Source organism: Cottoperca gobio, chromosome 10 (genome assembly GCF_900634415.1).
Source record: "Cottoperca gobio chromosome 10, fCotGob3.1, whole genome shotgun sequence".
Classification (NCBI taxonomy): Eukaryota; Metazoa; Chordata; class Actinopteri; order Perciformes; family Bovichtidae; genus Cottoperca; species Cottoperca gobio.
In genome coordinates, this window is record NC_041364.1 from 12,318,521 (window position 1) to 12,343,869 (window position 25,349).

The following is a 25,349-nucleotide window of genomic DNA, read 5'->3' on the forward strand; positions in this document are numbered from 1 at the left end:
CGGACCCCCTGGGAGTCACCGACCCCCTGTTGAAGACCTATGATGTAAGGGATGTATTATTTAATTAACACCATAGTTGGGTGTTCCTTGGCGTTCACGCCTTTAGGCCCCAGTGTTCCCATGCAAGGCAGAATAAGGAAATGGGTACGTTTATTTAAACTTCACCAATTTGACAAAGGCAGTTGGCAGTGATACCTCAAATTCCATTAGCATTGTAATATAAATCTTTATCATGGGAAGTTAAAGCACAGCTCCAAGTCTAGGTCAACAGTGTGTTTAAAATATGCAATATCCTGATAAGATAAGATGAGGTAAAGGCAGGAGAATGAAATGAAAAATGAAAGATGATTTAGAACTCTATCACCCTCTTTTGGATTTGCAAAGTAATGACATAATTTGTAATCATTTTTAGTGTGTTAGCCGCAGGCAAACGTGCAAGACAAATTCAGCCGAGGACAGAATGATGGAGAGAAAACTTACTTTTTCCAAAAGCTTCTTCAATGAAATCTGGCAAATGGAATTTTAAAACAAGAAACAAGCTAAATAACCTCTTAATGTGTCTCCACAGAAACAAATATGTTAATTCATACATTGGACAACCTTTGATAGCTGATACTAGTATTTTCCTACTAGTTATTTTTAAATCTTTAAGTAATATGACAGATCAGAAGAACAGATAGATATGACAGATCTTGTTGCATGCTGTTAGCTTAGCCTGCTAGCTACTCCATTAGGCCTACTTGATCTATTTATGTTCAACAATAGAAAGATATCGGCTGGCACAAACACGCCATTTCTGTTATATTCATGAATGCCTTGCTGTAAAATCTGTTACGAATGAATTGATTATAAATGTTTATATAAACCTTTATTTTTTTTGAAAGAGTTATTTTGCAATTATGCCTGTATTTTTATTTTTAATAGGGCTACGTGAGAGGTCAGACCTTCAGTTTTCTACAGCCTCATTGGTTGAGAGCCACGCTGTAAAACTTTTTAAACCTTTAATATTATACATGCTACTCTGGATGTCCAATAAACAACATTGGCTGATTGAAATTGCTCAGACATGGAGGAATGGTCACTCACAGTATATTGGTGTTCATGGGTAAACAGGAGATACTTTACAAACTAGTTGCACACTTGGAATAGGTTTATAGCATTGACAAGGATTAGAGATAAAAAATAGACAAACTTTATAAAGTTGCCCTGTGAAGGTTTCTTGTAAACAAACAAAATCTATGTTTATGTTCAGTGCTAGTTGCCAAAAACGCATTAGATGTGTCCTTGAGGCTCTAAAAAAACGCTTTAAATGCATTTCCTTCCTCATAAAAGATTTGGAAAGCCCATTTTTCATTATTTTATATCCTGCGTTGCATACATCCATGTTGAATTGAAGGACATGAAGTCTTTTTCTTTCCACATGAGCGTGCACAAGATAAATAAAACAGGGACTCAGATATAGAAAAACAGCACCATAGTGTTTATTGTTTTAAATGGAGCGTTTGAATGCTAAATGTTACTATCTTATCCATAATATAGTAAAATAAAATCCACTTGAACATTTAAGAGTGTAGTCCATAAATTGTATCCAAGAGATTGGTCAGGAATATTCAAAAAGGTGCTATCTATTATGGATGGTTGTTGCCAGTTGTTATTGTGTTGAGGATGTTCTCAGCATGGGGAGTTGAAGGTTACCCTGGCAACATCATCTCAAGTGAGTACAGGGAAAATATCTGTTTGGTGAAGGAGTGTATTATTTTTTAATCTCAGATAATGAATTCCTGAAACAAGCAAAATAAAAAAAAATGACAAAAATGACTTAACACTTACTTCATTTTATACAAGTTTGAAGAATGATGCACAACGATGAGGTGAGGGAACACAGTGTGAGCTGGCAGTCTATCTATCGATTGAAGTCATCCACTGTTCATTGACTTAGTACACTGTGTGGTATCCAGTACATAGTGTGTTATCTTAAAAAAGGGCCAATTTTGATCTAATGAGAAGTTTTGATGTGGATAATTCTGCATACTATACACATCACTTTTCAACCCTTCTCTAACAGAAGATGCTATTGATGATTCACATTCACTTATAAAACAGATAAAGTAATCCACTAAGACCAAATGTATAAAATGGAGACTTCACACACTGCGCAGGCCTGTGGGTTGTATAGGACTCCACCTTGTTGTACTCACCCACTTCCCCTTAACGGCCTGAAGGCAGGAAGAGAGGGGAGACAGAAGAGGAAGAAAGGCACAGGGGGATGGGCTTGTTGCTTTCATTTTATGTTTTAAAAAGAAAACAGAAGTGCGAAGTTTAGCAGACATACATAAAACAGAGGGAGAGAGAGAGAAATAGGAGGCAAAGAAAGAACTCAGAATAGAAAGTAGGCAAAGGACTACATGCAATCATGGCTCCTTGGATGAGGACCACCACAGGAGCGGTATGGTGTAGGTAAGTCAGAATGTGCTCACTTGTGTGTCTGCATATGCACATACATGTTGCTATTTTGTCTGTTTAAGCTTTATGGTAAACTATCTATGATGTGAGTAAGAATGCGAAAAAATATATGCTCATCACTTCCTGCTTAACAGGATGTGAGCAGGTGCGAACATCACAGAACTTTAGAACGCACACATCAGAAGCAATTCCCCCAAAATAAATCCTAAAATCATATTTACCATTAATCTTCGGTGCAACAGAATATTTAAGAGCTAATGTGGATTGTGTGAGGGATAACATCCAACAAAATGACCATCCATCCTAAACTGATTGAGAAATGAGTGGCAGTTAGTAGGCAGTCTTTATGCATTACACATTATGCATCGCATGAATACGGAAGGAAAAATATAAATTATTCTTGAAAATAACAATTTTAGGTGTGGAAAGATTGATTTTGGCTTTAGGAACAAATCCTAGAGTGTTAAAGCGCAACTTCTCAGTACAATCTGTACTTTATCTGGTATGTGGGTTGAATATGGTCGAGCTGATCAGCATGTGTTGCCGTTAGATGTGCGAAACAAACACAAAGTCAGCAAGAATACAGATTTCTGACTTCTAATACAAATTATTAAAGCAGAGCTTCTCTGGCCTGTTGCAGAATATACATTGCTTTCTAAATTACTTGCAATAGATAAGGCATATAGTTTGTATTGTAGAGAGTTAGTGAAGACATTTTTTAAGTTCTGAAGTTCTACCGCTTTATATCAGCAGGACTGAAAATGGCCTCTGAATTTATATAAGCCATTTTGAATCAGTTACTAATAAGATTACTGAATGAAGTGTTGTTTATCTACTGTATCTAGATTGCATATCTCTCTGGTCTCTGTAAGACTATAACACAGGAAGTGGAGGAAGAAGGAAGGAAGTTTATTTATTTCTCTATTTGGAGGCGTACATCTACAAACTCTACTAGTACTTTTGTTTATACAGTCACAAGAATTATGTTATTTAACAGTCATTTTGTAGCTGCTTGTTTAGTGCCTATATCATTAAGAGAGACCAAAGCAGACCTTTGAGGTTGTGCAGACAGATTGTCCATCATTTCTGGTCTTTTCTGATTGCTTTGTTTTGTCTGACCACCAACATGACACAGTGCCCTCTAGGGTGCTCTTCCAGTGACACAAATGTTATGCAGTGCCCTGTAGGGTGGCCCTAAAATTGCTACGACATGTTGCAGTACCATATAGGGTGACTTATGCTAGAAAACTTTCTGTGCGCTGGCGCCCCACGGCACACAACTGGTGCCCTGTTAATTCGTACGGCATAACGTGTACTAACCTTTTGTACACTTTTGTTCATTTTAGGCCCTATAAACTTAAGCTATGAGTAGTTTTCCTCCATTGATGCAATAAGTTGTTTCGCTTTAGCTACTCTCTCTCTGTCTACGGTCATGAACGGTCAATCAGTCGCTGGTTTTTGTTTTTTTAGCCTCAAACATGGCAGATTGACAAGGACAACGCTGCCAACGTTAACTAGCCAGCACTCCACTAATCAAGCTAGCTTAATGGCTTCCTTTGCTAACATTTAAAACATGAAGAGTATTAGCTGTGTTCAGTTGGTGTTTGTGTGCTTGGAGGTTTTTTCATTGTACTGCCATGAAACAAGGAGCTATCAGATGCACCCCTCATCAGACTGTAACCATTTATCTTTTAGTTAAGTGGAATTTTGCCGGCCAAGGAGAGAAGCAGCTTTACCTCGAGGTAGGAGAGGCGGTCCAAATCCAGGAGGTGTGTGATGGTAAGAATATCTCAAAACATAAAAATTATACTTATTAATGTACGTATGGTGCTCTTAATAACCGTTCTTTCTGTTTCTTTTTTTAACATGTTCATAATTTCATCAGTGAACCATTTAAGATATGATAAGATTTTTCACCTAGACATCTGCCTCAAAAACAAAATGTCAATGATGAAAGTTAGTACTTGCAGACCAGTTTAATATGTTAGCTTATGTCACTAATATTTTATGTATTTCACATAAGATCTGAGAATTGATATAGCCTAACTTACATGATAATAAAACATAATGTTATGTCACAAAAGGTTATTATTATTATATCAGTTAATTATTGTAAAGTATGCGGCATAGCATAGCATATCATGCAACGTAGATGGAAGTTTGGCAGAAAGCTGATCGTCAATTTGTCTTTCAGGATGGTACAGAGGCTACCTGGTTAGGAACAAAGCCCAACAGGTAAGAGCTTACACACACACACACACACACACACACACACACACACACACACACACACACACACACACACACACACACACACACACACACACACACACACATAACCTTGTTTTTACACCACACTGTGCATCACATTGATTTAAACAGAAAGGTGATAACCACACATACTGCATTACCTTCAACTAGCTTTATTCAATTGAGAGATCTTCTTTTCTAGCTTTGTGGAGAGGAAAGGTGATTGTTTCTTCTTCTGTATTTCTCTCCCACACACTTATTCCTCTCCAGGGAGTCTTCCCTGCCAGTTTTGTCCATCTTAAGGAGGTCGTCGTTGAAAAACGAGGGTGAGTAGACTTAAAAAGTCTTCATCTGACTCCAAAAGTTATGTTTTGTGAATTTGTTATGGTTTTATGTTCTGTATGTGCGACTACAGAGGAGCGGAGGTCGTGATCTCTGCAGAGATGCCCTTGGTGAAGGAGGTCACCACCACATTGAGGGAGTGGGGAAGCATATGGAAGCTGCTCTTTGTGGTAAAAAAAAACAAACAAGCAAAAACACTGTGTGTATGTGAACGTGTGTATGTCTGAGTCTAACACCATACATCTACCTGTCCAGGCCAATAAACGAGCGCGTGTGAAGCAGGTCCAGAGGCTGATGTGTGAGCTAATGGAGTGGCGTTCCCAGCTCCTGTCTGGTACTCTGCCAAGTGACGAATTCAAAGAGCTCAAGCAGAAAGTCACCTCCAAGATTGACTATGGCAACAAGTATGTCTGCTCAAAAACAAAATAGCTTAAATTGATCACTGTTCGAAGATGATCTTTGTAAACAGGACAGATTCCTCCCGTCTACATCCTTTTAACCACAAACATTTCAGACTCTTCTCCCCTTATCTTTCTTTTCTCCCCACCGTCACCCCTCTCCCCCTTTCCTCCAGTATTTCCACCTCTACTTGTTGCCTTTTTTGTCTTCTGTCCTTTGTACACCTTCCATCAATCTCCCTAATCCTCACCTGATCTGTGTCTCCTGTTTCCTACTACAGAATCCTGGAGCTGGACCAGGTGGTTCGGGACGAGAATGGGAACATCTTGGACCCAGAACGGGCAAGCGTCATCAGTCTGTTTCGGGCCCACGAGAAGGCCACATCCAAGATCAATGAGCGCATCAAAGAGGAGCAGGTAGGGGAAAAGATGAGAGGGCAGTGCAGTGGGGAGCAGATGAAACAGAACCCAGGATGAAGAGGGCCACACAAAACGTTTAATGGGATTACTTTGATATTGCTGTTGTTTCACTGCACTAGGTGGAATCACAATTTTCTCATTTAATTTAGTTTTTTTATGATAAAGTAGTAAAATTAAACTTCATCTGCATGAAAATGCCATGGATAATACATTTTACTTACCAATCATGTCTCGCAGCCAAGCCTAATTAAGATTTAACTACCTTAGAAATTGGCTTGACTTGACTTCAACACCATACAGCCTGTTTTACATTTCAACATTGATTCATTAGTAAGAGAAGAACGCACTCAATAATGGTGTTCTTTTTCCATGATGTTCTTCTCCCTTACAAACCCACTGGATACTACAGCTAGTACATCCCAGAATGAAGTAACCAACTATTATTAATTGACCAGCCTACCCAGATTTGTCAGGACGTTGAAACAAAGGCTTTTGGCTGGCATTTTATCCTGTTAAACCCTTGTCCCAAGTTAACTTTCTACCACTATGTCATCTCCTGCAGTCCAACGTCCAGAAGGACCACAGCGAGATCTCAGCACGGATCCAGTCTTCCCCCACCCACAGCCTATACGTCTTTGTCAGGAACTTTGTCTGTCGCATCGGAGAAGACTCGGAGCTCTTCATGTCCCTCTATGACCCCATCAAACAAGTCATCATCAGGTGTCACTTGCCCTTCTCTATAATCTTTAGTCCCTACGCTCATGCAGTGAGCTTCAAACGGTGTTTTCATACATGCCGATGTTTTCTTTTCAGTGTATTCTGTTCTGGTTGATTTGAATCCCCAGATTCATATGCACGTGTAGGTGTCTGTGTTTGCTACAAATAACAAACTGATGTTATAGTCTGACAGATTGAATTGAATACACCCCATCCATGCAGTTGATTTAATTTTGGGGTGTAGCCTTGAGTCAGGTTGAGATAAAAAAAGAAAACAAGGTGCGTGACTATAAACAGCTGTCTTCGTATAGCCTATATTGAAGTCTGAATTTCATAAGTCAAGGATTTAGATCATGAAATAAATTGATTCCTTCTATTAGATATAATAACACATTCAGGTAATTAAGATTAAGTGGGTTTAACCTCCACCCTAGCCCTCTAGTACTCATTCACTGACAATTCAAGTTTGGATTATTTTAACCTCACCTCCGTTCCTCAGCTGTCATGTACCTCTTCTCTTCATTTGACGTCCCTCCTCCATTGTTGAAGCCTACTTAATTAAAACAATGGGAAGCCAAAAATAAAAATACAGAACACACAAATGATAGGGTAGCAGATACTGACTGGCAGTGCTATGTGGTGCCTGACAATGCTGATGCTAAGCCCTGTCACTCACTGTCATACAGGGTATATCTAAGTCTCAGACACTGCAGCTGGGAGTGTTAAGATAGACTTGGATCGATCATGTTTTTCTCAACATATATCCATAACCCTTCGATAGTCTTTTACTATTCTTGACATTTGTTCTGAGTGTTGTGTTGTTTGTTGTTTCTGTCTCATCTGCTCTTGTTAAGCTCGTTTGAGCTATCCTTGTATGTCTGTCTCACTCTGAAACAACTGGTAGACTGGTAGGTTCTTTTATGATAGGAATGTTTTAGCAACTTTTTATTTGATTCACCCTGCTGTACCCAAGTGTCTGTCTTGCTGTCTATCTTTCTATCCCTCCCCCTGTCGGTATCTGCTGCTTGCATGTCAGGAAAATGCTTTTGGGAGTAGACAGGTTATATTTTTAGCTCTTCAGTTCTAAATTGTTATGCAGCTGCACTGGGTAACATTAATGTATCCACATGCCTGTCAGGGGATAACTTAAACTGAAATCTTTACTTCATTTTCCCAGAAATTATGTAATCTCACATCAGTAAACTTCATATAGTATAGCCCATGTGCATTTACCAGGCTGCTATGTGATCCTCTGCCAAAGAGAACTTAAGATGAGAGAGGCAAACAGTCCAGCTTTATCTGCTCCAAGCACTCGCTCAGTCCTGGATTGGACAGAGATAGCGTTTCTATCTTTTTGATTCATCACTTCCTTGAGGTGGAAATGTACCTACTCAGAAATCATGCACAAAAATAATTTCTTCTTCTCAACTAGAATGAATCTGCACAGTTTCAGTCAGGGGGTAAAACTTTATATGAACACCACATGTATAGTATAATGCATTATGATTCATAGTGAATTATAATACATTTATATATATGCTTCATGACATCACTGTTAAACACACTAAGCTTTCTGATGCACAATATGAAAACAATAAAACAGATGCGACTTAACTGTCTTTAAACTGGAGGTGGTAACTAGATTATATACTAGTCAAGAGCACCCATTAGACTGATAATTTATTATAAATCACATCTATAATGTTTTTGTGTTAATACAGTGCATCAGAAAACACTGTGTTTATGAGTGTAGTCATGAAGCATTATGAATGCATTATAACTCCCTAAGGATGCCGTAATAATGCACTTTAGATGTGGTTTTAATAGAAAGTGTTACAGATTATCTTTATTGCCATGGCAATTTTTGACACTATGTCTGTCTGTATATTAAAATAATGTGAATTATAGCATTGCAGAGCAGTAACAACAACTATTTGTTATGCTTTGTGCAGTGAGAACTACTTGATACGCTGGGGCAGCAAAGGATTCCCCAAGGAGATTAACATGCTCAACAACCTGAAGGTTGTCTTTACCGTAAGTGACCACAGGAGGGCAGTATCACACTGTTTCCTAGCACTGCAGACGCTGTACTTTATAAGAATAAATGGGGTTATTTCCTCTTAGAAGAATGCATTGTTTTTCATTTCTTCTCTCCCCCTATTTCCCACTTAACCTTTTGTCCCCCAACTCTTCTGTACTCCAACTTTTCATCCATCTATCTCCTATTATCACTTCCACTCTATACTTCTTCTTTTGCTTTCTTTTCTCTCTGTTCTCCTTTCTCTGTTTGTCTCTAACAGGACCTGGGGAACAAGGACCTGTGCAGAGAGAAGATTTATCTGATCTGTCAGATCGTGAGAGTGGGCGGGATGGACCTGAAAGAGACTTCCAACGAGAAGTGCACTCAAGGTCTGAGGCGGCCGTTCGGGGTGGCAGGTACTTGAAGATCATCCACTACAATTTTGCTTTGGTCAAAGGTGCTGCTAAATTGTCAGTCCAAGTTGTATTTGTTGTTATTATACTTTTGCCTCTTTCCACAGCCAAATGTCACTAGCTTCTTAAGTCTTTTTTGTACTTGTTCCCTAAAGGTCAGAGTCATTTTCTCTGATTTGTCAGATGCTGCTGCTGCTATTGCAGCTTTTATCGCCCATATTTACACTTGGGAGCTGACCGATACAACCGCAGTCATCCTTTGCACAAACAAAACTAAAATATTGATGGTGACTGTCCACTACTTTTCTTTCTACTCTTCAGGCTATTGTTGCTTCCCCTGGCTGTAGTGTTGGCTGTTTTGCTTGACTAGTGTGTGATAGAGAGATTTATTTACAAAATGTTCACAGGCGGACATTGTTGATCACAGACACATTTGTTTTCCTTTTCTTGGCAGTGATGGACATTAGTGATCTCATCAAAGGGAAGATCGAATGCGATGAGGAGAAGCAGTTTTTCATCCCTTTCTTCCCGTATGTCCTATTTCCCTTCTATATTACTCACAAACCCTGCATGCAATTAAATAGCTATATTGTAATTTTGTTTGCGAAGGTTTCAGCATCTGCAAGATTTTAAGATTAAAGTTTGTTTTTGGCTCCAGGGTAGTTGCTGAGAATGACTTTCTCCACACCTTGCTGAACAAAGTGACATCATCACGAGGAGACAGTGGTGGACAAGGTACTGCTCTGCACTTACTGGGTTCTCTCTCTGTTTCCATGTGTGTGAGCCATGTGACTATCTGCCAAAGTAAGTGTTCCTCTATGCACTAAAGGTTCCCACTGGACTGTGTACGCTGCAGCCATTTGTGGTCAGACAAAATGACCATGTCTCATCACCTCCTCGCCTCTTCTCTCTGCTCTGTGGGTGAAAATGGAGAACATTATACTGATGGATAGCATGCGCCCTTGAGCCGATGTTTTCATATTACTTACCCTTTATTTCTCCCTCACAAGCTTCCAGTCTCGCTGCCCGCTACTCGATGTTTATGGCCGGCTTTGACAGCCCCTATGGGTTGTTCTACATAGAGTTACTCCGCATATTGGACTGCACTTTCATATCGCTTAGCTTTTATCTTTCCTCACGCTCCTGAAAGCCTTGGGCATAACCTAGATATGAAAGGACGAGCAGATACGGAAGGAGCACCTGAGGCCAACAGATGTCTGTTCTTTACATTACTCACCCCTAATCTCTTCTTCTTCTCACTTTGAGATGCTTTTGCCACAATACGCACATCCACACTGACACACATATAAAGAGTATTCCCTGTAGGTATGTGGTTAGCCTTGAAAATGTGGGTTTGTGACATGGTCTACATTTGACCAACTACAGTATGTAAATAACTCACCCTTGTTTGTCTGTGCTTTCTCACATCATTTCTTTGAAAGCTTTAAAAGCTCATATTCTTTAGGACAAAATGTCTCCCTATTATGATAACACCTTCACCCTTTCTGTGTCTCCTTCACCCCGCTTGTTTTACACTCCTTTTACCAACAGGAGACAGACATTTTATAGTGTTATTGATTAGTCTAGTCTGTAACAACAGCAGACATTTGCACATCCCTGCTTCACCTTGGAACACTTTAACATTATGCTCCCCTTAGATAAACACTTACATTTTACACAAAGTGGATCTCACTTTATGTAAAGTTGAATGTTTTAGGGTTTTTGTGGGTCCTGAAAACATAAAATGTTTTTATAAATTCAGCACCAGGCCTTGAAATTCCTTATTCATTTATTTGGCTTTATTTTGAATGTATTTAACTGCAGAGAGAAATATAAACTCTCTAGATCCCTCATTTAAAATAGCCTGGAGTGCCACCTATTTGTTCTTAAATGTATTGATATTTGGTTCCCCAAAGTTCTATGAAGCATTGAATTCAACTCTTTAATATCTACACATACGCCCTGTGTTTCCCTAAGCTCTTTCCATGATCGAATTTGGTCACTATTAAAGTATAACAGGCTTGTGACACTTAACAGTAATATTATTAGAACATGTTGTGTAATTACCATATTGCGAGTAAGCAATACATCAGGAACTGCGATGAATATCATTTACTGGCCAGTTGATATGATGAAGGTTATTTACTGACATCCTTATTAAATGCCACAATGAGATGTAGTTTCTGTACAAATGTAATGTATCTATCAACTTGTCAAATTATTACTCTTTACATTAATGACCCAATTAAAGGTAGCAACATATTCTAGACAATATGTGCCATGCATCGGTCTGTTATCTGTCCAAAGAGTCACACGTCTGGAGATTCTGTGTCTTATGATGGTCTCAAGGAGCTTATCAGGAATATGCATTTTTTAAGGGAACTGAACATTGCTTATAAAAAGTACTCCCCCCTCCCTCCAGGTCTGTGGGTGACTATGAAGGCTCTGGTAGGGGACATAGTTCAGATCCGGAAGGAATACCCTCACCTGGTGGACCGCAGCACCGTGGTGGCCCGCAAGCTGGGCTTCCCAGAGATCATTATGCCGGGAGATGTGCGCAATGACATCTACCTCACCTTACAGGGTGGCGACTTCGACAAATACAACAAGACAACACAGAAAAACGTGGAGGTCATCATGTGGGTCTGTGATGAGGAGGGCAAGTTCATACAGGTGAGCATCATAAAGTCGAGGACGCATGTCAGTGTATTTGCATATAAAAGGTGTGTGTACACGTGTATACACACACACACACACACACACACACCCACACACACACACACACACATACACACACACACACACACACACACACACACACACACACACACACACACACACACACACACACACACACACACACACACACACACACACACACACAATATAAAATCCTTCATCTCAATATGACATATACTTTTCTCTCTCTCCCTCTTTCCTAGAACTCCATCTGTCTGGGCGCAGGGGATAAGCCGGTCAGTGAGTACAGATCCGTCATCTACTACCAAGTCAAACAGCCCCGCTGGACGGAGACAATTAAGGTGTGTGTGTTGTAAAGGGTAGTTGCATAGCTAACAATTTAAAAGAAGTTGATGGTAGAATTGAACTTCTTTCTACAGAAGGCACTTCTTTCAGTTTCCTTGAAGGTCGCTGGTGTTTTTGTAGCATTTGCATTCTTCATTTCAACCATAACTCAAGAAACCCCCCCCCCCCAGAAAGTCATGGTATAGCTGTACAATTTTCTGATATGCTATTATATATTCTATAATAATGTGTCCTCCAGGTGGCAGTCCCTCTGGAAGAAATGCACAGAATTCATTTACGCTTCATGTTCAGACACCGTTCTTCCCAGAAGTGTGAGTATCAGCCTCTCTTCCTGTGCCTGTTGTCCACCCTCTCCTCCGCTCGCCTGAGCATTATGGGATACTGAAAGGACCGAATGATTGGAAGCAATTTGGAAAATGACCCAAGGCATCATTACGCACTCTTGATTATACAAATCAGTGCTCTTTTATTCCTGCCATGCCTGAATTCTCACCCTCCCTCTTCCCTTTCTATTTCCGCAATCTGTTTCTGCCCTGACCCTCCCTCTTTCTGTTTACAAATTTGACTCCTCCGTCTCCAGCAAAGGACAAGAGCGAGAAGAACTTTGCCATGGCCTTTGTGCGTCTGATGAAGGACGACGGGACAGTTCTACAAGATGGACTACATGACCTTGTAGTCTTCAAGGTCAGAACCAAAAACATAACTTTGGCAGACAGAAAGCCGATGAACAGGTTGTTTCTTCGCCAAAGAAAAATAAAATCATCATGAGACAAATTTCAACTCACTGAAAAACCTTCAGAGGATGATCACGCATTTTACTGTCACTCAAATCCCATCTTCCTTGACCCTCCAGACTCACACAGATGCCAAAGCTCCTCAGAGAGTAACAAATGACATCGTAAGCCTTTTATGATGAGAAAGTGTCACAGCTCATTACTTTTGTTGGACCAACCATTTTCGGATTAAACGTCAATAAATCTGGACTCAATTTTAAGTAGTACGTCAAATTAAAGTGGCGACATACAAACTTGTGGATAATAGCGCAACCCGTTTACAGATTTAGTTGTGTTCAGTTGCAACCATCATCAGACCTAAACATATAGTGAGTCTGGACGGGAGATTATAGTCACCCAGGTTGAATAAAGCCAAATAGATTTCCTGCCAAATGAGCCAAAGCTAAGATTGAATCCCACTATTGATTAAATGCCAAACGCAATGAAGATTAATTACTCGTGATTCACTCAAAGACCAAATGGATGGTCCCCATGTGCCCTCTTTCTCGATTATCTCTCGTTATATCTGCATTCCTCTTGATTTGCCACTCATGGCTTCAATCGCTTCCTCTCTGCCTTTTCCCCCACTCACTCATTATTACCTACTGGTTTGGCATTTAAGAGGGCAGAGTTGAGGTTTAAGCCCTAAATATATCTCTGACCTGAATACAGTACATGTATATATGGAAACATGTATGATAGGTAACAAAACAAAAAAGTGTAGCATACCCCAGTGTCTTCTCCGTTTGCATCAAGACATTATGACTATGCACACACAATATAGTTCTCGACCTAATGTCATCAAACATCTGTGCCATCATTAGCAAGTTGTAGCATTGCTGGTCTGTCAACATTATTGTTTCTTTTCCACAATTTGTTGATAATACTAACTTTTTTGGTCCCTTCGTTAACCTTTAATGAATTAATTTGATTTATTTTGCGCTCTTGACGAAGGTCCAGAGGGACCGAAACGTTAATATGATCAATACATTGTGATGTGGAACATTATTGGGTTAAACGTGACTCACATTGTATTCTCAGGGTGACAGCAAGCGTATGGAAGATGTGAACTGCTACTTGTCATTGCCTTCAACCCGCCACCATCATGGCGACACCCACAAGGGGACATCTCTGAGCCGCAGCTCCAGCAACGTGTCAGGGAGTGGAGGCCTGTCAATCAGCTCTAGAGACAGCTTCTGCACCTCCACCCTGGTCTGCTCCACCAAACTCACCCAGAATGGTAGGTCTATGTGTGTTTTTGTTTCTATGTGTGCAGGTGTTTAAATGACCCCTTTGTGACATTGTGTTGACATTAAGTCACTGCGGAGACTTGGCAGGGCAACGCATTTCCATTCAGAAACCCACATGCACCCTCATACACACAAAGGTTGAAGAAAGGTTAGGTCAGAAATTATTTGGAGTGGGGTGTTTGAAATGAAAACTGACATGTAAAAAAACCCATAAATTAACATCTTCTTTCAACGGAGTGATAAGGGCAGGCCGAGGCAATGACTCGTGACTGGTGGCTGTGAAATTGTTAGAGGACGCTGCTTTAAAGGTTTTCTATAAGTCGCAAAACATGACTGGTCAAGTGTGCATTCTCTTGGGCTAAATGTTTGGGAAATGTAGATTTCTCTTTAGAAAACCCATAGAATTGGTTATGAAATGCAGGTTACCGGCAACCCTATCTGAGAACAAGTGTTATTTCAGGTTTAGGGCTAAAAGTTGAGTCATGATGACAATAGCCAAAGGGTGAGGTGAGGTTAGAGTAAAGGACATCCAGCCAATTAATGGTGTGTGTGTGTGTGTATGTGTGTGTTTGCGCGTGAGACGCGTGTGTGTGACGCTTGTGTGACGCTTTTGTGACGCTTGTGTGACGTGTGTGTGTGACGTGTGTCAGTGACCTGTGTGTGCGACGTGTTATGGTCACGGGATAGTAAGCACAGTCTAGGGGGAACTATGTGCGTACACGGGTTTGATTAGTTAGGAGTGTCGTCATTTTTGTCCTACACACTCTGGCAGGCAGCCACACAAGCAGACACATACACTGAAGTACACATCCACATCTACAAATGCATATGCGCACGACTCACGTACATTCCAGACAGTAAGGTGCATCAGGCACAGGTGCAGTGCAACAGCTGTTACTGAGGAAGCCAGTCCATCACTGTAATGAACATTATCCTGCAGTATTAATCACTTGTAACACACACACACACACACACACACACACACACACACACACACACACGCACACACACGCACACACACACACACAAAGCCTCTCAGGCATGGATGCACACAGTGTTGTTTGGGGCCATCCAGCAGATGTGCGGCTTGGCTTGGTGAGTCAGAAATTATTGGACAGGAAAAGCAGTGAGCTTCAAGAGGGCAGCCTTGCAGGGACATGGAGATCTGCCCCATGTCAAACTGCAGCAGAATTAATGACAGAAACTGTGGAGAAACAGGGACTGCCTACATGACAAATCATCACTTGACACATTTCTACTTTGTTGTTGCTTCTCAATCAGAGAAGAATTAAAGATAATAAATGAATATAAAAATACACAGAATATATACGATAATTATTATTTATTGCTATGTATATGTACATATGTATATGTAAAGTGAATGCTGATCCAGAAGCAGAATACTTTTCGATCGAGTATTACTTCTGCATTCTTTCAGCTAAAGAAACCATTCAAATGTCAACATGTGATGCTCTTTAAGGACATTTATACTTGTATTCAACTTAAAAGCACAGTGCATTTCTTCTTTCAGACTTCATTTACAATAATATGCAAATTGCTGATTATCATATTGTTGCCAATTTATTTTCTGTTGAGTAGACTGTAAATTAAAATGGTTTCAGCTCTAATTTCAATAGAGTGTAGCTTCTTATCAACTCCAACTTCTTATCTTCTCACGCATTATATTAAAAAGTGCAGTTTATATGCATTCTGCTCAACAAAGAAGGAAACACGCGCTGTCACATGTTCAAGGACAGACAGTGGAAAAATACAATTAAGAAAATGACATGCTATGACTACGAATACATTTCCATTATAACAGCTTTGATCAGCATCCAATCTTGAGCAAGACAGCTGCGTTTAACACAGCTTTGCAGAAAATGTACTCTGTGTGTGTCTCCTCTCCAGTGGGCCTGCTGGGGCTGCTCAAGTGGAGAACTCGACCCGAACTCCTCAAAGAAAACCTTGAGAAACTCAAAATCATTGATGGAGAGGAAGTGGTCAAGGTCAGTGCTCTGAATACAAGCGTGTCTTTGCATTGATGTACTGACTGGCATGATGTTGGTTCGCTCACCGGACCTCTCTCTCTCTTTGTCTGGATGTATGTGTTTTAGTTTTTGCAGGACACTCTGGACGCCTTGTTTAACATCATGATGGAACACTCTCAGACTGACGACTATGACATCCTCGTGTTTGACGCCTTGGTGAGTGTGTGCCGTGTGTTTACCCAGATAATGTCCTTTCTGTAATTCTTTATGTGTGGCTTGTCACCAGATGCAGCTGATTTGGTGACATGCTGTCTCTGTGTGTATCGAGTGTGACATCTTTGCATCTACCTATCCATCTTTTTCCAAATAAACACGCCTATCAGATGATCGCACATAACTTTTTATCTGCCTTGTAAATGTCTACTGCTATGTAAACATGTAACCTGCTCTGCCTCTCTGTTTCTCCCTTCTGTCTGCCAGATATACATCATAGGTCTGATCGCTGACAGAAAGTTCCAGCACTTCAACACAGTGTTGGAGGCCTACATCAAGCAGCATTTCAGCGCTACACTGGCCTACAAGTAGGTTACTTCCTGGATCACAGCCAACTTCCTTTAACCTCAATCTGTTACAATTTATCTGCGTTTCCGAAATGACAGAATGCACTGTTCTCATCACCATGTATGTGTTGCATTGGATTTGAATGAATATGTGTTTCTACACCTTTTTCTCATCTCAAGACAAATACAAACATTGTAGGCAAGCACCATATCACGTGTGTAAGAACAACATATGATAACAGTCACATAGGTCATTTAGAATTTCTCCAAAAAGCAAAGAATTCTGCTCATGCAACAATCCTGGCTTGAGCAAGCAACAACATCTGGATATTGAATCTGCCACAGGAGACTTCATTATCAATTAAACTCACTGAGTGCAACGGGCTATTTAGGGTTTAAATCATTTTACTGTGGCCATAAAATGCCAGCTGAGTATTTTGTTTTAAGCATACCATACTTGTTTTTGTGTGAAAACATAAGCACTGCAGTATATCCTCGATGTTCTTGTTTGCAATGTCAAATTAAGGATTACATGATCTTTCATGAGGCAATTCCCCCACCTCCTGGGAATTATGAAATATTTTAAATCCCATTAGATAATCTCAATAATGCTTTGTCATCAAGCCAAAAAAACAGACTGTTTTGTGATTCCTAAAAAGTTGGACGGAGCAGCTTAAAGTACAGTACCAGAAACACATCAGTAATGTGGGATGTCCCATTCTGAATCACACACACACACACACACACAATCCTGTCAAGTAGGCCTATGCCATACTACAAGGAGTACAAGTGTTAAATGTCAACTGAAGATTCAATGTTAAATGGAAAATGTGCCACCTTTTTATGTGGACGTCCGATCAGTGTTGATGATGAATGTGGTCAGTTAAAGCAATACATTCCTCAGTGTGTGCCATATTGACCGAGAAAGATGAGTTCTGCTCACGGAGCCATGCCGGCAGTGTCTGGATCTTTAAAGGACCAGTGTGTAGGATTTAGAGGGATCTATTTGCAGAAATGGAATATAATATTCATTACTATGTTTTCAACAGTGTATATTCACCTGAAACTAAGAATTGTTGTGTTTTTTGTTAGCTTGGTATAGAGCCCTTCATATCGGCATTACATTAATTACATTTAGCTGACGCTTTTGTCCAAATGCGACTGACAATAAATGCATCACGAGGATACAACTCCGAACAGCAAGAATCTTGCAAGTACATCAGCTTCAAATAGGTGAAATCATTTTAAGTGCAGAACAATATCTTCAAATAAGCCCAACCAATGTAAGTGTTACATACAGAAATAAGAATTTTGTATTGTATTTATTTTATTGTCCAAGGTGCTGTCTAAACAGGTGGGTTTTCAGTCTGCGACGGAAGCGGGAGGGGGTAATCTTCACACAGTTCATTATGTTGCACCGGCATGTTTCTACAGTAGCCCAGAACGAACACACAAAACACTGGCTATAGAGAGGATCTTTTACATTTTTATGTTGAAGTGGCAGCTTGAATTTGGTGACTTGAAGGCCATCGCAGGTCCTTCTTGGAAAGGGAGGGATGAATCTTGCAACATCACCACTAGATGCCACTAAATCCTACACACTGGACCTTTTTTAAGTACCGTATCCAGCTGCCACTGGAGGTCAGTGTGTGTGTTGACATTTAGAGCACCTGGCTGAACAGGATTAGAGTTTTAACCCTGCCTCTCTGTGGAGTAGCAGCTAAAGCACTCAGGCATGCGCCCAAAACACTCCTGTCTGCTTCTTAGTCTCTGTTAATTCACTTAACTTGATTCAGCGGGCACTAGAGACAACATTTGTTTGCATTGCCAAAGCTTCATTTCTGAATCTTCCTGCTCTCTTTTCCTCCTGAATCTTTTATTTTGCTTTCCCCAACTGCTTCTCCTCCTCTCAGCATCCCTTTCCCAACTCTCCTCCTCTTAACTGCTTTTCTCTCTTCCTGCCTGTTCTTCACTCATCTGTCTCTCCACCATCGCTCCGTCTCTTCCCTGCCGTTGTGTTGGTGTTCACCTTCTTTAAAAGGGTCACTCCAGCTTAACGCCTGTCAGCCCAGAGGCTGTTATGTAAAACTCTCTTAACTCCCTCTCACTACACTTCACTTTAAACTCCCTATCTCTTGCTTTAAACGAAAAAAAAAATCCTCCTGCGCTTGCCATGCACGAAAACAAAACCAGGGCAGACTGAATGGTAATAACGTTGGTAATATTTTTAAGGTCACCCTGACAATGAGGCCAGATTAGAGTTATTTTTTAAGGAGACTTTTATTGTTTAAGAGGATTGGGTAGATTTAAACCAGTTAGTGGGTGATCCCCTGTTGCCATTTCATGAACATAGAGCCATCACAAAGCCAAAAGTATCAACCCTTTTAGGCCTGCAATAATGGTTTATGTGTTATGGATGTGCTCATATTGCCTTTCATTGAGATGATGCAGTTGGAGATTGGAAAGAGAAATGCTCATAGGTCATGCATTTAGACTGAACTCTGTGCCACCCACACTTTATCCAACTGCTTTGACACACCTGGATATTTAGGTGTGTCTAAAAACAGCTGTGGGGTGTGCATGTGTTTGAGAATGATATTTCACCATGCATCTGACGGTGTCTGTGAGCTGTGTGAAAGGTACATCTGTTGAGGTGTGAAATACTATTTTGCCATTTTTCCACCTCAACCTCCCTGCCAGTCTTCCTCTCTCTCGTTCTTTCACTTTCACTCTGTTGCACTCTGTCTTTCTGCTCTATAGAAGTGAAAAATGGAGTTGGTGATTAATTTTCCAACCTGTGGAACATCAGAAAAGGAATGACAATTCTGACTGGATCATTTCCATTTTCTTCCATTTTCTCTCTTTTTTTCTGTCTGGATGTCTGTTTCCTTTTCTTCCTTTCTAACCCTCCACCTCCGCCCCCCCCCCTCTCTCTTTTCCTCATCTCATTCTCATCTCATTCTTTCCCAGAAAGCTGATGTCGGTGTTGAAGAGGTATCTGGATGTGTCCAGCCGAGGCGAACAGTGTGAGCCCATCCTCCGAACCCTCAAAGCCCTCGAGTACATCTTCAAGTTCGTCGTCCGCTCACGCATGCTCTACTCCCAGTGAGTGTTTGTACACTTTTTTATGATACTGACTTCTAATTTCTCTTTGGGCCCACCATAATGCAAATGGGGATGCTTGAACACACACAGAAGCCCAGCGACGATGCAGGAGTAATCATTTTCGACAGCTCTGTGAGAGCAGGCTGCTGATTACAGCACTAACGTTGCTAATAAGCATTGATGATGAAGTGCAGTGTCCGAATTACAGTTAATGACAGGGCAGGGCTGCTCAATGGGCATCCAACGAAACAACAGATAAAGTTCCTGCAGGAGAGACTTATGACACCCTCTGTGCTGAGCCGAGAGATGCACCGTAAGACAAGTGTAAATATCATTTATGCAGCACACAAATTGATGCTGACAGATCAGAAACATGATCCACCACAAGTGTTATGTGCCTTGCCTATGGGCGTAATTGAGTGCTTGTGTTCACGTAAGAATGCAAGTTTTCTGTGTGAATTGTTTTGTTGTGTGCCTTTGTTAGGAGCAGTGTATTAGTGACTGTGTGTGTGTGTGTGTGTGTGTGTGTGTGTGTGTGTGTGTGTGTGTGTGTTTGTCATTCAAAGTCCAATGGTCAATGAAGGTCTGTCTTTTTAATCTTCTCGAGGGCATTGTGGGCTTTGTTTGTCAAAATTGTTGTGTTTGTCTATCGATGTGGTGGATTTGTTTGTTTATTCAGTGTGTGCGGATTTGTCTGAATGCATTATTGTGGATTTTCCAAGTGTGTGTGTGTGTGTGCGTGTGTGTGTGTGTGTGTGTGTGTGTGTGTGTGTGTGTGTGTGTGTGTGTGTGTGTGTGTGTGTGTGTGTGTGTGCGCATGTTTTTGTGTATGTGTAGGCATGTGAATGTAAAATTGCCCAGGAACATTTAAGCACACTTCTAAGTATATGTGTGCGTGTATGTCTGTGTGTGTGTGCAGCACATTATGGCTCCACTGCTCCTGGATTGACTGAGCTCCAGTCGCCAGCCTCCCCTGGGTATCTCTGAACCGATAAAAACTCTCCTTCTCTCTTTTTCTGTAAAGAAACTATCTGCAGCCGACAACTTCAACTTTCTTTACATCTAAAGTTTTTACATCAAATTTCTCCTCCTATCTCCACCTTGTCATGTTAACAGAGAATCAGGTATTCAAGAGAACCACTGGTGCTGTAAGGTTCCATCATCATCACCATCAAGAATAACAGTCATTAATAGTTAAATAGGCGACACTGAGGATTTATTAGCTTGTCAAACCAGCTTCATGTTCATGCAAACTCTATTAGGAACGTGTGATGTTTCCTTCAAAAATATGTAAGGCACGCTGAACCAGATTGTGCTCTTTCCTTCACCTTCTTTCTGTCCTTCACGCCCTTTAGCTTCCACATTACTTCCCTGTAGTCTAGTTCATCAGGTGAGTCTGTTTCCTTTTCCTTCCCCAGAGAGAGCTGCTATGCTCTATATTTCTCCTCCTGTCTTATCCTCCGCTTGTCCTCTTTCTTCCCATCCCTCCGCCCGTCTTTAAATTTCACTTTCTCTCTTTACTTTATTCCTCCTCTTTTAATTGTTTTACAACTTTTACCATGCAAGCACATGCATAGCATATTTGTCAAAATATGAACATCTTTTCTTTTAATTAATGCGATTAAGATCTTATTATTATAAGATCACTTCTGTTTCCAGTGAGATCTTGTATTATGATTATGTAAACTTTTCTAGTTATCATAAAGGCTTTTCTAGTTTTATTTCTTGTGATAGGAAGACATAATTTCTGGTGGTAATAATAACAATAATAATAATAATAATAATAATAATAATAATAATAATAATAATAATAATAATACTAATAATAATGATAAAAGTATATATTTAAATAATAAATAGTAATAGTAATAAATAGTTCATGATTTAACTTAATTTAATAGTTATTTGACAGGTACAAATGTAATATACATAGAGAATTGAACAACAATTATGCAATGCGATAGTTGTCTGTATCTGTATCACAGCCTTTACTGTATAGCTATTGCTAAGAAGTAAGAATATTAATAACACAACATTCATTACATGCAGTCGCAGGCTCTATTTATTCTATTCCATCTATCGGATACAGAAATCTCAAACTTTACTGACCAACCAATATATTTATGAATTCCATCTTTTTGAGATGATTGGTCTAAGGGCGTCTACAATGTCTCTTAAACACAACTAGGATTTAACAACACTCAAGGTGTGACTCATTGCATTGTGTTATTCTTGCATTTTTAAAAGTTTCACTTATCAGTAATAGAGGAGCAATGTAATCTTACTATAATACTTTATTCAAATGTTGATCACTGCACCACCATACATCATGCAAAATATGCAAATTAAAATTTGACCAAACCTGTGGAAACCTTGTATCTCACTACTTAATTGCAGCGTTAAACATTTTTACTGATTTGTCCAGGGGAACTGCAATTATAAATCATAATAATCGTTTATGACTGATTAGGACCGAGATTTCATAATTCACTGTGGGACATGTTTGTCTTGTTGTTCTCTTTTTTCGTTTTCCTCATCTTATCCACAACTACCTTCATGTGAGCATCCTCCTTTAGTACTTTCTGTCCCCCACTCATTTACCTCCCCCCTGTTGATTCCCTACTTTCCATCCCTTTCTTTTCTCTCTCCATCAGTCTCCAGTATTAATTTACTGAGCTAGTACTTATATTTACAGTCTATGAGCTAGTATGATGTGAGTGTGTAAATTTGTGTGTGTGTGTGTGTGTGTGTGTGTGTGTGTGTGTGTGTGTGTGTGTGTGTGTGTGTGTGTGTGTGTGTGTGTGTGTGTGGGTGTGAGAGTGTGTGTCTGATGCTACAACTTTTCAACACACACTGACACACACACACACACACACACACACACACACACACACACACACACACACACACACACACACACAGTCTATGGTCACTTTCAGTTTCACATAAATCTTTTGAGTTGGATTAAAGTGGTACCCTACATGCTGTGACATGCTAGTGAAGTAATTGTATACGTGTGGTGTGAGTGCACAACCTGGTGTTATCATACCATCACTGACCCTGACAAATCTAGACATCATCTCTCTGCACACACTAACACACACATTCATGCAAATTCAGGGCTGATGGATTAAGCAGGACACTGCGTCTGTCATCATAACTGTACTCTGCAAAGAGCCCAGTGATAATACCTCTATGTGTTACCGCCTAATCCCTCCCCCACATGCTACATTTGCTGTGTGCCCCATGTTAATCCTTCCTTCCAAAACTCCTCATTTTTATTGTAATTAACAACTATACAGCTCCACTGAATCACACAACGATAGTGAGGAGATGGGGGGACACATATGGATGAGAGAGAAGTTAGCTTGGGGTGGAGGAAGTTAAACCGAAGGGATGCTAGAGGAATGTGTGGGCGTGTGTATGTGATGTGAATAGCAGCAACAAAGATAACCCAGTTTTTTTTGTTAAGCTAGAGGAGGATTGTTATAATCACTGCAGTCGGTGCTTATCAATGTTTAATTTAACCTTGTCAACATAATACTGCATGAGTTTGCTGCAATACTATAACCACACCAAGCCACATACATATATACACACACACACACACACATATATATATATATATATATACACACATATATATGTATATACTGTATATATGTGTGTATATATGTATGTGGTTTAGTATATACATAAAGTATATACATATACACTGTATATATACATCCATATATCTATACATATACATATATATTAGTGTATTGGATTACAGGTGTGCTCTGGGTAGCTCTACAATTAATTAAGCTGTATGACTTCTTTGTCTTACAACTTCATATATTAAATGTATAGCACCTTCAATTTAAATGCATTTCTAACCATATTGTTGCAAAGTGAGCAAATGCAGCCAAATCAGTTGATGCTCAATTTCCATTAATACACAAGAATGTAGGTATAATTTGACTTTTTGCTAGATTACTCTGAGTTAGCACAGAGAAAGCTAACTTTGGCTCGACGAGGTTAACTTCAAAAACATTATCTAACTAAAAGTGAAGGAGTCTGTCTGTCTGTCTGACCTTTGATTTCCTCGACAACCGTTCATCCGATCGACTTAACACTTCACTTGGCTGGTATATTGCTGAGGACCGAAGGAAGTGCACCGTCCAGTGCAAGTTTTTGAGATCTACGGGACATAATTCTTAGTACTGCCATATTTATGCATACTGTGTAGTGTATTGAGAGGGGACCCCTATTAACATTAACACCGCAAAACATGCTGGGGTACAGCTCGCTCTCTGTTGCTCGATACGGTACATTAAGCAATAATGGAGGCCAAGCAATCGGTTCTGAACAGACGTCTTTTGAACAGGCCCGGTACTTGTCTAGAGATACTGTGAACTAAACCCTGAATGAATTGTCCATCCCTGTATGTTCATCTAAGTTACGATGTTTCTATTGCGATATTAATTCAATTAATAAACGTACACTTTATAATCTTTATATATTTTTGTTGCTCTGAAAAAGTATAAATAAGACTCATTCTGCCTACATTTATATCCAACTTGTTAGCTATCCTTGTTTTGACACTTTGTCTCTTATTGTCTCGCTCCACACTCACTGATTATTCAACCCCCCCCCCCATTGTTTTCTCTCACCTTTCAATTCCTACCTCGATCCTTTCCTCCATTTCCCTGGCTAATTATGCCACGTCATGTTTCCTGATGTTCGTCTAATGCTTGTGTCTTTCCTCCCTTTTCTGTTTATCCTGATGCATTACCATTAATTTCCTCCTGATCCTCCTAGGTTGTACGAAGGGAAGGAGCAGGAGGAGTTTGAAGAGTCGCTGAGGAGGCTTTTCAAGTCCATCAACAGCCTGATGAGAACAGATTACACCACCACTCTGCTGCTCAGGGTAAACAAACATGTTCACATTGCACACCATAATTCACCACCCAGCACTCCTCTTTACATTCGTCTCATCCTTATCCTCAGCCATCCTCTGCTGCTTAAAGACAAAGACATACAAACTGATCTCACACAAAAAGTTAGGCAGACACACAAGTGGCCCTGTGAAACATAAAACAGATATTTTCTCACACTTGTGATCAGAGAGCTTTCACATGATTTCAAGACTGTGTGTGTGTGTATGTGTATGTATTGTGTGTGTATGTGTGTGTGTGTGTGTGTGTGTGTGTGTGTGTGTGTGTGTGTTTCATCAGGTGGCAGCTCTGAAGTACCTGCCAACAGTCCTGCATGATATTGAGAAAGTGTTTGATGCCAAACTCCTCAGGTAAGTTTGCCTTTAAACACACAGACACACACAGACACACACACACACACACACACACACACACACACACACACACACACACACACACACACACAGACTGTCTCCTTATCTTTGGTCTCATTCAGTGACACTGACAGAGAGGATATATGGGAGCTTTTAACTCAGCTGAAGTTTTACTCTTGGCTTTGTTCAATGACCCCCATCTTTCTGTCCCCCACATATTCCATCCTGGTTGAGCTGTACCCTTTTTATCAAATGATAAAAAACTCATCAAAATGACATATACACAAGGACACACACTAAAACACACTCTGC

At 40.2% G+C, this 25,349-nt stretch overlaps 1 protein-coding gene across 1 annotated transcript in view; it reads left to right on the forward strand.

Moving 5' to 3' along the window:
• Positions 1–2,398: 2,398 nt before the first annotated feature.
• Positions 2,399–25,349, forward strand: part of dock2 (dedicator of cytokinesis 2) — a 92,446-nt gene continuing 69,495 nt past the window's right edge. Inside the window, 24 exon segments of the mRNA XM_029441107.1 lie at positions 2,399–2,440; positions 2,442–2,457; positions 4,159–4,242; positions 4,658–4,698; positions 4,984–5,039; positions 5,129–5,225; positions 5,311–5,459; positions 5,735–5,870; positions 6,436–6,593; positions 8,543–8,624; positions 8,891–9,026; positions 9,478–9,553; positions 9,682–9,758; positions 11,446–11,696; positions 11,966–12,064; positions 12,307–12,379; positions 12,649–12,752; positions 13,883–14,081; positions 16,000–16,097; positions 16,206–16,295; positions 16,560–16,660; positions 19,610–19,744; positions 24,548–24,656; positions 24,964–25,034. Coding sequence (XP_029296967.1) covers positions 2,414–2,440; positions 2,442–2,457; positions 4,159–4,242; positions 4,658–4,698; positions 4,984–5,039; positions 5,129–5,225; positions 5,311–5,459; positions 5,735–5,870; positions 6,436–6,593; positions 8,543–8,624; positions 8,891–9,026; positions 9,478–9,553; positions 9,682–9,758; positions 11,446–11,696; positions 11,966–12,064; positions 12,307–12,379; positions 12,649–12,752; positions 13,883–14,081; positions 16,000–16,097; positions 16,206–16,295; positions 16,560–16,660; positions 19,610–19,744; positions 24,548–24,656; positions 24,964–25,034 — 2,465 coding nt within the window. The 5' untranslated portion in view covers positions 2,399–2,413.